Source organism: Babylonia areolata, chromosome 26 (assembly GCF_041734735.1).
Source record: "Babylonia areolata isolate BAREFJ2019XMU chromosome 26, ASM4173473v1, whole genome shotgun sequence".
In the NCBI taxonomy this organism is placed as follows: Eukaryota; Metazoa; Mollusca; class Gastropoda; order Neogastropoda; family Buccinidae; genus Babylonia; species Babylonia areolata.
In genome coordinates, this window is record NC_134901.1 from 44,212,248 (window position 1) to 44,226,700 (window position 14,453).

General features: G+C 46.7%; 1 protein-coding gene across 1 annotated transcript in view; it reads right to left on the minus strand.

Annotated features, from left to right (window-relative positions):
• Positions 1-14,453, minus strand: part of LOC143300328 (serine/threonine-protein phosphatase 4 regulatory subunit 1-like) — a 56,250-nt gene that overhangs the window by 22,385 nt on the left and 19,412 nt on the right. Inside the window, exons 11-13 of the mRNA XM_076613929.1 lie at positions 13,118-13,416; positions 3,331-3,544; positions 1,946-2,195 (exon numbers count right to left, since the gene is read on the minus strand). Coding sequence (XP_076470044.1) covers positions 1,946-2,195; positions 3,331-3,544; positions 13,118-13,416 — 763 coding nt within the window. The remainder of the gene's footprint in view (positions 1-1,945; positions 2,196-3,330; positions 3,545-13,117; positions 13,417-14,453) is intronic.

Sequence of the window (14,453 nt, forward strand, 5' to 3'; positions counted from 1 at the left end):
TCGGCCATTGCAGTCTGTCGATCACTGCGGTGACACTAGATGTGTTGTGGTACCGGTTGACCACAAACCGTGCTGCTCGTCTCTGGACAGCTTCGATCTTCTGGAGCTATGAATGTTCAAAATAAGAAATTTTCTTCCCTAAAATTACGTTTAAGAAACATACTTACCGTGACCCACTAGTGCAGACTCCGGCAGGGGTCCGATTCCTGTCCTGTGCAAACCACTACCTGCCTATGCAGAGAAAACGGAAGTCGCTACAGCCAATAACCTCCCGGAAGTAGGTTACCTCCTCTTGGCATCCCTGACTAGCGCCCTCTTTTTTTTTGGGGGGGGGGGGGGGGGGGGGGGTAAAAATGGCTGAGAATGATTGATTAGTCATGCCTTAAATCCAGGGCAACTGTAATGATGAATTATCTTTACTTGTAGCTGACTATTGGGAATGAAAAAATGAGCACACACACACACAACAGATCACTCAGTCAGAATCAGTTTTCATCATCTTCAATGCACACACAGCTTTAGACTTTTCAACAACACAGTAGATTCGTTTAAAAAAAAACAAAAAAAAAAAACAATAAAAACAAAATATTCTTCACAACTAAAATGTTCCCAGTGAAACTATGACGTTTTCTGCATATCATGAGCTGACTTCCGCAACAAAATAGTTAAAGACTGAATTTATATGATTTTTTTTTTTTTTGTTGGTTTGTTTAGTATGTGTGAGTTCAGTGTGGAGTTACCTCCCTTCACACAGGATGTAGAAGTTCCCTTGGGATTTTTCTATCAGAGGGCAGAGAGTTAACTCAATCACGCTGTTCTGCATACATGTACGGACAGCATGACCTTAGCGTTGAAGATGCTCCATCACATTTAAAAGTAGAATCTACTGAGACTGTGACACTTTAAAGGAAGAAACATATTTGCAAATGATTGTTTCCAAAAGGAAATTTTCCTCCCTTGACACTGACTGTGTGCGAGGGTTCGTTTGAAAGACGAACTCACTGAAGTCTAAATTTAGACTCGACGGATTCAGTAAGATTGCAGCTAGCCAGTCGACTTGAGGTTTTAAACTGCAAAAAACTAGTTAATCAGTGTCAGAACAAGGCTCAGATGAAGAAGATAAAGTAGAAGAAGCTAATGTTGTGTTGTTGTTTTTAGTGTTTCCAATGGATACCAAGGAGCCCAATGTGTAATCAGTGATAGAATAGCGACAAGAATAGTGTGGTGACTGACATCACGAAATCTATTTTTCTTGGGACTGTTCAGCTACCTTTTTGTGTGGACTGTGGAACAGCTTCATCTGCATCCATGTACAAAAGTTAAGAATATATATATATATATCTGTATTTTTATTCTTTCTTTTTTTTTTTTTTTTTTTTTTTGCTGCCCCATCATCTGCACCGTTTCAGTGGCATTACTCCCACAACGCTCATTCCGAGTCCCCCATACACAGTCACCCCCAGGTTCGTCTGTTTCAGTTCCCAGCACCAGCAGTCCACAGGGAACCACTGATGTTAGGTCGCCAGGAGGCCACACACCAGAGGAGACCCTGCACTGCTGCTGAGTCACTGTGGTGGTGTTCGGTAGTGCCTGTTCTGATTGAACGTACTTAGGACACCCCCTACGAAGCCCCCTGCTGAAGACAATGGCTTAGCTTAGTCGTGGAGCCAGACTGAGTAAGCGTCTCCCCCAGAGTGTAGACCGCCCGCCACCACGTCCCTCCAATGGCAGTCCCCCATGAATCAACCGACACTTGGACAAGACTCGCCCCAAGCGCGGAAGTGGAGCGATAAGAATACATATAAACCTTGTTTTTCACTTTCTTTTGATCACTCATTTCTGTGAGTATCAGATTAAAAAAACATGAAAAAGTCATGCGATTTCTGGGTGTGCGGTGCATGGTCGTGTCTGCGGCTGGATTTCGTCAACCAGCACCCTCTCTTACCAGCAAACGGCTCCTCCAGGTCCATGGTGACATCGCCCGTGCTGTGGTCCCCCACCCGGATGTCCCCGATGCTGCAGATCACCTCCCCCACTCCCTTCGTGTCCACACTCTGCAGCTCACAGCACGCTAAGTCCACCTCCTCCTCGCCCCCCGCCCCAAAAAACGGAGACTTCCTGTGGTGTCTGTCGTTGTTGACTGAGGACATGACGACGTCAGTGTCGATGCACGCGTTGCCGTTCACCGTCACCGCCTGTCATCAGATTTGGGGAGCCGACAGTTGGGTTGGTTTTTCTCACTTGGGTTTTCAGTCACACATTGACATCTCACTGCATACTTACTATTCTTTCGATCTAAATCGACATTACTTTCGTCAAGCAACATGATCATAACTTGCATACTAAATTATCATTAGTTCATGAACATCATCTTTCTTTTTTCAAAGCAGGGGTTAAGCGTTTACAAGGCATTTTGCCCTGTGCGTATTTTAACTAAAAATTGGAGAACATGTGGCAACTGTGACAGCACCAGTCTCTCTTCTGCTTGCAGGTGTATTAGTTTTCCTATCAAAGTTTTTCAACACAATTTTGCCAGGAAAAGGAAATTTTCTATCTAACAGGAATGTCAGACCCCTGCCGGAGTCTGCACTAGTTGGGTCACGGTTAAGTATGTGAACATACTTACCGTGACCCACTAGTGCAGACTCGGGCAGGGGTCTGACATTCCTGTCCTGTGCAAACTACTATCCACCTATGCGGAGAAAACGAAAGTAGCTACAGCTACAGAGGAAATAATGGAAAGTATGGGGATTCCCACCAGTGTGCTTAGATTACCTCCCTTCCCAGGCACACACACTACCTCCAGGCCCCACTCCACTAGCTGGCGTTACAGCAGTTACACTTACAGCAGCTCCTCAGCCCTGTTTTGACATCAAGTTATGCTGCTGGTCAGCCATCTGCCAAGTAGATGCGGTGTAGCATATATCGTTTTCTTTTCAATCGCCAAAGACGTGGAACAAGCTCCCTGATAACCTCCGTCATTCTGATTCCCTCGTATCTTTTAAATCTCGTCTCAAAAAGGAAATTTTCTATCTAAAATTACGTTTAAATAACATACTTACCGTGACCCAACTAGTGCAGACTCCGGCAGGGGTCTGACATTCCTGTCCTGTGCAAACTACTATCCGCCTATGCGGAGAAAATGAGAGAACTACGGCCGATAACCTCCCGGAAGTAGGTAACGTTAACAAAGCGTTTTTGTAAAGCACCTAGAGCAGATTTCTAGATAGTGTGCTATATAAGTATCCATTATTATTATTATTATTATATATGGATTTGTCCAAGAGCAGTGACACCTTAAGAAACTGAAACTGAAAACTGAAGGTGTACCTTTGCTGCAGCATTGCTGTGGTCCTGCTGGCCTCCACTGACCAGGTTCGGATCCACAGAGGGCAGCGGCAGTCTCCAGTACTGAAATGTGCCGAAGGAGCTGGTGGCAGCACCGTCCACTGCCACCGTGGTGCTGCCATCTGGTGAGGAGCCGGAATCTTTTCCACAAGCTGCTCCAGTGCTGCCGTCTGGTGGTGAGGTGATAACAGTGTCCCTGTGGCAAAGTCACGCACTGAATAGGTTTTTTTCGATTGCGATCGTGCCTTAATTTTAGCCCTATCTCCCATCAAGCTACATAATTGTGCGACCTGTTTCAGGGTTCCCAGGTGGTGGGCATGAAGCCAAAAAAGGACCTTTAAAGGACTTTATAAGGACCTCAAATCAGTTTAAAAGGACCTTTGCCGACATGACTTTACAGTACACCCCAATCTATTTGACATGCAGAACAGCAGACACTTACCTCTCATAAACGGAAGAACAGCTAATCCCATTCGACTGTCGTATTTAGTCTTTACAATTCACGTCACTGTAGGCTAGGCCTAAGCAAAGCAGCAGCAGCAGGCGTGACTCACAGCCACTGTACCACGCTTCGCGTCTGCCACCGAGCAGAAAGCGCACTACTGTTAGGGCCTAGGCCTATAGGCTGTATCCTCCTACAGTAAGTACTGAGTTTCAGACGATCGCGTCGGCATCTTTCAACGCGCTTTGCAACTTGCGGTTTTGGTTTCGAAGGTGTTTCAGTTTCGTTCTCAAGTCTCTTTCTCTTCATAAAACAGGACTTAACAGTACCTTTCAAAAATTAAAAGGACCTCCTGATGAGTTAAAAGGACCAACTTGCTGAATCAAAGCACTTAAAAGGCCTTTTGACCAAAATCCAATTCCTAAGGACTTAAAAGGACTTGAAAGGACCCTACGAACCTTGTGTTTGAAGACATAATTGGACACAAAACAAACGCCAAAGAATCGATAGACAGATAGAAAATGCGAAAAACTTAGCCGTATGAAGTGCACAGGAACAGGTGTCGAGATGGCTGCCGGAAAAAGAGGGCGCTAGCCAGGGGGACAAAGGGGACGTTACCTACCTCCGGGAGGTTATCGGCCGTAGTTCTCTCATTTTCTCCGCATAGGCGGATAGTAGTTTGCACAGGACAGGAATGTCAGACCCCTGCCGGAGTCTGCACTAGTTGGGTCACGGTTAAGTATGTGTAATTAAAAACAACATTTCAATACACCTACAGCTCAGCAGGGGGAGGGGGGGGGCAGGACTTGAATACTATCCAGACACAGTGAAACAGGTTTTGACACTGTTACCACCAGTCTCCCACTGTGACTGGTCCTGTGACCTGGCTGGGTCGTGGGGGGCGCTGCACTGCTCAACACATCAACTGTCTCCATTTCTGGCAAGTCTCCCACACACACATGGAAAACACGACTTGCCCATCACTCTCTGTAACTTCTCACTCTAAATTGACGCTACCTTGCTAACCAACACATGGTCATTCACTGCCTTTTTCTCACGTAAATGCCAATCACATGTTGATCAGCGCTTTTCTCTCACACTGGCACTGAACAGTCAAAGGGAAACAACCACTGTACACTTAGAAAGCTGAAACACTGCCTTTGTAAAGTGTGTCACTTCCCGTTAAAAAGTTGAGGACTGTCTGAAAAAAATAATGACTGATGCAATGGGTTGATTTCCTTCACAGACACACATACTGTTGTAGACAACCTTGCTTGTGACAAAATGTTGCTTTTTTGGTGGATAAAACTGAAACATGATTTGCTTGTTGCTGGGTTTTTTGTTTTTTTCTATTTATTCCCATACTTTTACTCTAAAAAGGATTTAAAATAAATAAAAGGAAAGTTTCTATCTAAAATTACGTTTAAATAACACACTTACCGTGACCTAACTAGTGCAGACTCAGGCAGGGGTCTGACATTCCGGTCCTGTGCAAACTACTATCCGCCTATGCGGAGAAAACGAAAGCAACTACGGCCGATAACCTCCCGGAAGTAGGTAACCTCCCCTTTATCCCGCTGGCTAGCGCCCTCTTTTTCTGGCAGCCATTATGACTCCTGTTCCTGTGCTCTTCATACGGCTAAGTTTTTTTGTATTTTCTGCCTGTCTGTCGATTCTCTGGCATTCTTGTTTTTTGTCAAATTTTGTCTTCATCCAGGTCACATAATTATATGGTTCGATTGGGAGATTAAGGCGTGATCGCAATCGATTCGCGGACACTCTGGGCCCTCTATTTCTGGCCCTCTCAACAACGCCAACCCACCGCCTCCTCCACTTCCTCCGCTCCCTCCGGTCGACTCCAGACCTCCACCACCTCCTCTGGTGACTTCTAGATGTTTGTTGCCACACAAAACTAATTTTAATAAAGCAACAAAAAAACAAACACACATAAAAAAAGGTGGCTCTGCTCTGAAGCCACACGCTCTCCCTTGAGTTTGCAGCAAAGTTAATTTTCTATCTAAAATTACGTTTAAATAACATACTTACCGTGACCCAACTAGTGCAGACTCCGGCAGGGGTCTGACATTCCTGTCCTGTGCAAACTATCCGCCCATGCGGAGCAGACGAAACTACGGCCGATAACCTCCCGGAAGTAGGTAACCTCCCCTTTGTCCCGCTGGTTATCGCCCTCTTTTGACGGCAATATGCCATCACCAGCGCAGCAAGCAGGAAGAACAGGAAGCGGGGAGGACGGGAGGGTCTTAAATTTGGGTCACGGTAAGTATGTTATTTAAACGTAATTTTAGATAGAAAATTTCCTTTTAATTACACATACTTAACCGTGACCCAACTAGTGCAGAATAGCACGACAAGGTGGAGGGCTCGCCTGTTCTACTGTCTGTGAGCTGTGATGGTCTGTTGTGCAGCTACCACAGAAGCGATGGCTCTTGCGCCATCAACCCGCAGGCGTGCGACATCTCTGGTAGAAGTCGATGAGCCATTATCCCTTAGGCGATAGGTGTCCCTCAAGTAGAATTTGACGAAAGTAGAGTGTACTGTGTCGCCTAAGGACATTAGTGCGGGTAAAGAAGACAGAGGTCCACAGCTGTATTGTGGGGGAGGACTGTGGACCACAGCTGAGCAGATGAGCGCGGATGAGCGTCAATGCAAGGAGGTGCGCATGTGGTTTGATCTGATGATTCCACAACGGATGTGGGCCGATAGTGGAAGTGGTTTTTGTGTTTGAAGGAAACTGTGGCACGAGACAGAGGTAGGTCACCGTGTTGGGCCTGCCTCAGGCATGACAGCCAGATCTGTGGAGCTCCTCCATGCGAGCTGACAGGCGATGGGCACTCCCCCGCCCCTGGCCCCCCCCCTTTTTTGACGTTGTCAAAAAATGACAGCACTGGTATGTTGCCTATGCATAGGATGGCAGACATTTGGCAACAAAAGACTTGATGTCCCTGGTGTCTCTGGGACAGGGTTGTGTAATTGCCCAGGTAGGTACCATCATGAAGGGGCATACGGAAGGCTTGGTGGCTTCTCTGCCTGAGTGTGGCCTGTTGGAGTAACCTGCAGAAAGTTGTCGGCAGTCAATGGCTGGGTTGGATCAGGCTGTGGAAGTGCATTTCATGTGCCCACAGGTCACTGAGTCTCATTCAGTGATGGAATTCCCAAATGGAAGAGGGTTTCCATGGGGAAAATTTTTGCTGAAGGTTTTTTAGTGAGAAAGGGGACCGGATCCATGACAGGCCTCTGGCTGTGTGTGGTGCGCACTGAGTCTGGGATGGAGCGGGGCGGGGCAGGGAGGTAAGTGGCTCAAGATGTGTTGTACTGGCTATTGACATCAAGGCACTGATCTGACATACGTTTTTAGTATGGCCAGTGGTTTCTTAATTGCAAAGGGAAATCATTTGCAGCTTAGTCTTTCATGAATGACTATGTCTCTCAGACTAGAAGTCAAATTGCACTGGGACTTAGTGCTGTAGCCTTAGGCCTAAGTAGCCTTTGGGAACCTTCCCAATTATGAGTCCTAAGGCCCTCTTGATTGAGGGACCGGGGATGCAACTTGGGCAAAACACTCTCTACTATAAATTGTATAATCGAATTCCAGCCCGAATAGACTGGACAGCAGATGCCTCCTCTGCTGTTCTGATGGAGACTGTCGTACTCGACTGATCATCATATACTGTTCCTAGGAGGACACCAATCAGCATGGGTAAACCAGGAAACAGCTGCTGTGTGCTTCAGGGACGAAGGTGTTCACCATGCAGATTATGTTGCAATGTAAGGAAGCCGGAGAGAGTTGACGGGGTCTTGTGGTGCAACCGTGTGTCAGAAAGACATGGTGCTTGCTTCCGAAGTGACAACAAAGTCATCCTCTGACAGTCCCTTGACCGAAGGCTGGGGCTCCATGATGGGATAGCCTGCCTAGGCTAGCAACCTCTGGAAGTGTCTCATTGGAAAGACAGTGCTTGAGGAGGAATGGCCATCTGTAACCACAGCAGTGGTTGTGTGTAGAGGCCGAAAGGATCGGGCAGGGAAGACTAAGTGCAGAAAGTGCTCTCGAACGCCAATTGTGTGAGACGTTGATGCTGGATTTGTGTTCAAGCAAGGTGATGGGGTGAACTGATGTGTTTGAATGCGGCATCTGCCGTGCTGGTATGAGTGGGCAGAAAGGTACACCCCTGTGGCTAATGGACGGTTCGTTGTGCTTTGTGGGACGCATCCGTCCTCGTCAATATGCCTTTCTCCCAAATGTAGAGGAAAACAATTATGACCCAGGCTTTCTGCTACTAGAGAGGAGTAGAAGAGATGGGCTGAGGGTGATTGTCTCCTGCCCAGTGGGCAGTTTTTGGGTCCGCTAAAACTTGTAAGGCAAGATAGACACCTCTTCATGGGAAGGCTGGCTAGGATGTAGGGCCTGTGTGGAGCTTTTGTCACAATCACAGTGGTGCAAACCAAGGGTTGTTGTAGGCAAGGGGAGAAAGAAGGGATGCCTTACAAACTTGGAAGGAATGAAAGGCATGTGTGTCCAGAGTGGCACCTCTAAGTTGGACTGCCTCACCCTTCCTTGTGCATCTCCAGCCTTATGGGTGATTGTTGCAGGCAAATGAGTCGGGTTGCCTTGTCCGTCCTTGCACCAAGAGAGGCATTCTTAGCCCTGTGGGTGTGAAGGGGGTATGTGTGGATCCCTAAGGACCAGCCACTATTGAAATGTGAAGGAGCATACATTCAGGCGTGAATGAGGCTATTATTATTTTATTTTATTTTTGTGAGTGCAGTCGTCCTCCAAAAGCAAGGTAGGGATGAATTTATGAAAATGAATACATATATGTGCCAAGGGAATAAAAACTTCCATCAGCTCAAGTGATGTCAGAAGTATGCCAATGACAAGAGATCGAGACACAAGAAATAAGCAGCTGTATAAGCATACGTGTAGCGTGCACCGATATACCCAAGTAAGTGGGTAAGTGTGCATAATCATCAATGGAAAGGAATCTGTCCATGCACCTACATATGAGATGTACATACGCATATGAATAAAGTGCCAGTACGTAGAGGCAGAGAGTTCTGGGCATTGTGAACAGAAGGCCGCAAATGCAAGTGTGCCTATATTGCTATGTAGGGAATCTCAATGAACAGATGTCAATGAATTGAGATAGAAATATAATTGTACATGTTAATATGAAAGTCGTGTGAACCTATCCCATAAGCACATACACATGTGTATACCGATGGATAAGTACGCATCTATACGTGAAAGCAGAAATGCGTATGAATGTAGCAATATATCTCATATATATGTATATATGTGTGTGTGTATATATATATGTATATATATATATATATATATATACATATATATAGATTTTTTTTTTTTTTTTTTTTTAAATATGTATAGATTTTTCTATATATATTTCGTGATTGTTGCTTGTGATAATAAATCAAATGGATAGAAGGGGACATATTGTGATGCATTTCCTGTAGCCAATAGCCTGAGAAACAGCAAGAAAAGTGCAGTTGCTATGCAAAGATGTGTAAAGTCCCTGACTGGGCATGAGGACCCAATGAGAAACCGAAAGAAAACATCGTTGGTGGACAGCACGGGGGGCAGGAGTGATGTGCTGTGTCGGCGAAACTAACCACAGCTTCGAGCGCCTAGGTTACAAATGTGGAGTTGCCTCCCTTGGCGCCGAAAATCATCGAAAAGGAATGTGACTTTAGAGCACATATCCCCCTTGTGCGACGTGTCCTCGCTGAACAGGGAGGAGTGTCATGTTGTGTGTGAGAGTCCGTGGTTCGATGCCACCGTAACCGACACAGGTGAAAACGAGCGCAAGGGGAATAATTATAATGCCCCTTAGTGCCGTGGGCATCCCAACCCGAATCGGTTGCCATCGGGCGCGAGACGGTCAGGGCATGTGGCATGACGGCGCCGTAATCCAGTGTTATGGGCGTCGTGGGCGAGGGGGTGACAAGTCCGTCGGCTTGCCGTGGGATGTGCATCCCCCTGTTGCTGAACGGCGGTCCAATCTCGCGAACAGCTCCTGCGAGAGGACCGGCGTTCAGTTGTCAGTTGTGTGTTGACGGATCAAGTGATAGACAAGATCGGCCCGAGCACTGCCGAGAGGCAGGATCGAGTTATTAATACATGTAAGAATTATCTTGATATTCATTGTGAAAACTTTAAATACAAAACTCGTTTACATATTTTCTGATTTTTCAAGCACTGCGCACTCAATGTTGAAAAATGCAACAGACATACGTGGGGACTCTCTTTTTCTTCCCCACTTCAAGCGGGTAAAAGGCCTTGTCAGGCTTGCACGCCTTGATATTGATATATGATATGATATAAGAGGTACTCCAACGTGGAAGTGCCAATATTAGTCTGGGAAACAGCAGAGTTAGGCAATGGGGCAGAAGAATCCAACACTGCCGAAGTTCCGATGGGGCGTGCACGTACCTGCTCTGTGGGCGCAAGGCGCGGCACCGGAAGGCAGAGTGGTGCATAATTGCTGCAGCAAGTTTAACGATGAGTTGCCGATTGTTTGGTTGAGTAGCTTGCTGAGACACCATTAGTGGATGGGAAACAGCAGCACTCGGCGGTGTGGCAGATGGGGTCATCACCGCATAGCTTGGTAGGACCGTGCACACACTCGCACTGAAGGCGAGGAGCAGTGCCGGTGCAAGGGAAATAACTGCGGCAGTCACCGGCAAGGGTGCCGAAGCAGGGGTTGCCTCCCTTGGATCGGGTGATCCGGACAAGGGGGGCGGGGGGGGTGCACGCGTATGGGCAAGCGTGTCCCCTAGTGGTCCACCTTCCTCCCTACACCAGGGGAGGGCATCCCTACACGCCTCGGTCGCTATTGGATCCGAGACGGTCGAGGCAAGCCGCGTGGGGGGTCGCGTGATCCGATGTCACGGCCGCCACCACGGACGCATCGCACATAGGGCCCAGTCTAACGTGCGGATCCAAGACAAGCTGCCTTTTTTTTTTTTTTTTGTTCCCCCAAGGGATTGTGGCCATTCCATTGGTGCAACTGTGGGTATGGTAAAGAGATAGAGGAGATCGACTCGTACACTGCCGACTGGCAGGGCCGAGAAAACGCGGATCGCGTCGAGTGAGTTCGCGGATCGATAAAAATGACATGAAAGGTAACACTGACCTGAGTGTGTGACCACAAACCTCTAGAAGTCATCAGAGGAGGTGGCGGAGGTCTGGAGTCGACCGGAGGGAGCGGAGGAAGTGGAGAAGGCGGCGGGTTGGCGTTGTTTAGAGGGCCAGGAGTAGAGGGCCCAGAGTGTCAGCGAATCGATTGCGATCGCGCTTTAATTTTAGCACGATTCCCCAATCGAGCTACATAATTATGTGACCTGGTTGGAGACATAATTTGACCACAAACAAGAACGCCAGAGAATCGACAGACAGACAGAAAATACGAAAAAACTTAGCCGTATGAAGAGCACAGGTACAGGAGTCATGATGGCTGCCGGAAAAAGAGGGCGATAACCAGCGGGACAAAGGGGAGGTTACCTACTTCCGGGAGGTTATCGGCCGTAGTTTCGTCTGCTCCGCATGGGCGGATAGTTTGCACAGGACAGGAATGTCAGACCCCTGCAAGTCTGCACTAGTTGGGTCACGGTTAAGTATGTGTAATTAAACACGTTTTGACACTGTTACCACCAGTCTCCCACTGTGACAGGTCCTGTGACCTGGCTGGGTCATGGGGGGCGCTGCACTAGAGGTAACGCTTCCGCCTAGGAAGCGAGAGAATCTGAGCGCGCTGGTTCGAATCACGGCTCAGCCACCGATATTTTCTCCCCCTCCACTAGACCTTGAGTGGTGGTCTGGACGCTAGTCATTCGAATGAGACGATAAACCGAGGTCCCGTGTGCAGCATGCACTTAGCGCACGTAAAAGAACCCACAGCAACAAAAGGGTTGTTCCTGGCGAAATTCTGTAGAAAAATCCACTTCGGTAGGAAAAACAAATAAAACTGCACGCAGGGGAAAAAAAGAAAAAGAAAAAAAGGGGGGGCGCTGTAGTGTGGCGACGCGCTCTCCCTGGGGAGGGCAGCCCGAATTTCACACAGAGAAATCTGTTGTGATAAAAAAGAGAAATACATCAACTGTCTCCATTTCTGGCAAGTCTCCCACACACATGGAAAACACGACTTGCCCATCACTCTCTGTAACTTCTCACTCTAAATCGACGCTACCTTGCTAACCAACACATGGTCATTCACTGCCTTTTTCTCATGTAAATGCCAATCACATGTTGATCAGCGCTTTTCTCTCACACTGGCACTGAACAGTCAAAGGGAAACAACCACTGTACACTTAGAAAGCTGAAACACTGCCTTTGTAAAGTGTGTCACTTCCCGTTAAAAAGTTGAGGACTGTCTGAAAAAAATAATGACTGATACAATGGGTTGATTTCCTTCACAGACACACATACTGTTGTAGACAACAACCTTGCTTGTGACAAAATGTTGCTTTTTTTGGTGGATAAAACTGAAACATGACTTGCTTGTTGCTGTTTGTTTTTTGTTGTTTTTTTCTATTCATTCCCATACTTTTACTCTAAAAAGTATTTAAAATAAATAAAAGGAAATTTTCTATCTAAAAGGAAATTTTCTATCTAAAATTACGTTTAAATAACATACCTATCTAAAATTACGTTTAAATAACATACTTACCGTGACCTAACTAGTGCAGACTCCGGCAGGGGTCTGACATTCCGGTCCTGTGCAAACTACTATCCGCCTATGCGGAGAAAATGAAAGTAACTACGGCCGATAACCTCCCGGAAGTAGGTAACCTCCCCTTTATCCCGCTGGCTAGCGCCCTCTTTTTCTGGCAGCCATTATGACTCATGTTCCTGTTCTCTTCATACGGCTAAGTTTTTTCTTATTTTCTGCCTGTCTGTCGATTCTGTGGCGTTCTTGTTTTTTGTCAAATTATGTCTCCAACCAGGTCACATAATTATGTAGCTCGATTGGGCAATCGTGCTAAAATTAAGGCGCGATCGCAATTGATTCGCTAACACTCTGGGCCCTCTACTCCTGGCCCTCTCAACAACGCCAACCAGCCACCTCCTCCACTCACTCCAGACCTCCACCACCTCCTCTGGTGACTTCAAGATGTTTGTTGCCACACAAAACTAATTTTAATAAAGCAACAAAAAAAAACACACACACACACATAAAAAAAGGTGGCTCTGCTCTGTAGCCACACGCTCTCCCTTGAGATTGCAGCAGCCTGAATTTTTCACAGACAAATCTGTCGTGAACAAAGACCAATATACAATACAACACAACTCACCTCTGACTGTGGGAGATGTCAGACCCGCCACCCCCCGCCCCTCGGGGCTGTGACCATGACGATGCCGGTGACTGTGGTGGGGGCTGGCGGCTGAAGGTGGCGATGAAGAACCCCAGCTGCTGGAAGGCCGCTGACCTGACGTACCGCACCGGGTCCGTCAGCAGGTCCACAAACAGCCGGGGCAGGTGGCGCCACCGCAGCTCGGGGGGACAGGCGGCCGACACGGCCGTGAAGGACTGACTGCACGCCCTGCGGACGCTCCACGACTCGTCCTCACACAGGCTGCGCAGTTTGGGCAGCTGGAGAACCATGGCAGTTAGTCGTTAACAGCTTGTGTTTCTGCTTTTCAAAGTTAACTCTCTCCATACGAATGTCAAAAGAGACGACGTTAACAGCATTTCACCCCAATTACCATCATCAAAATATTGCAAGCGGAAGGCTCTTATACTGAAGAGGTGAATGTAGACAAAGAATACCACAATTCTGACGACGGAAGCTAAAGGTTGGGTCATTCAGACACCCACTGGACATCCGAGGGGTCTGTGTAGAGAAGAGAGGACTGGCCGTACTGAGCCAGTTAACAATACACACTGAGCTTGTGTTTCTTCTTTGCTGCTGTTTGTTCTGGTTAACTACACACCAAGCTGGTGTTTGTCCTTTCAAAAATTAAATATGTACCAAGCTGGTGTTTGTCCTTTCAAAAATTAAATACGCACTAAGCTGGTGTTTGTTCTGGTTAAATATGCACCAAGCTGGTGTTTGTCCTTTCAAAAATTAAATATGCACCAAGCTGGTGTTTGTCCTTTCAAAAATTAAATATGCACCAAGCTGGTGTTTGTCCTTTCAAAAATTAAATACGCACCAAGCTGGTGTTTGTCCTTTCAAAAATTAAATACGCACCAAGCCGGTGTTTGTCCTTTCAAAAATTAAATACACACCAAGCTGGTGTTTGTCCTTTCAAAAATTAAATACGCACCAAGCCGGTGTTTGTCCTTTCAAAAATTAAATACACACCAAGCTGGTGTTTGTCCTTTCAAAAATTAAATACACACCAAGCTGGTGTTTGTCCTTTCAAAAATTAAATACGCACCAAGCCGGTGTTTGTCCTTTCAAAAATTAAATACACACCAAGCTGGTGTTTGTCCTTTCAAAAATTAAATACACACCAAGCTGGTGTTTGTCCTTTCAAAAATTAAATACGCACCAAGCCGGTGTTTGTCCTTTCAAAAATTAAATACACACCAAGCTGGTGTTTGTCCTTTCAAAAATTAAATACACACCAAGCTGGTGTTTGTCCTTTCAAAAATTAAATACGCACCAAGCTGGTGTTTGTCCT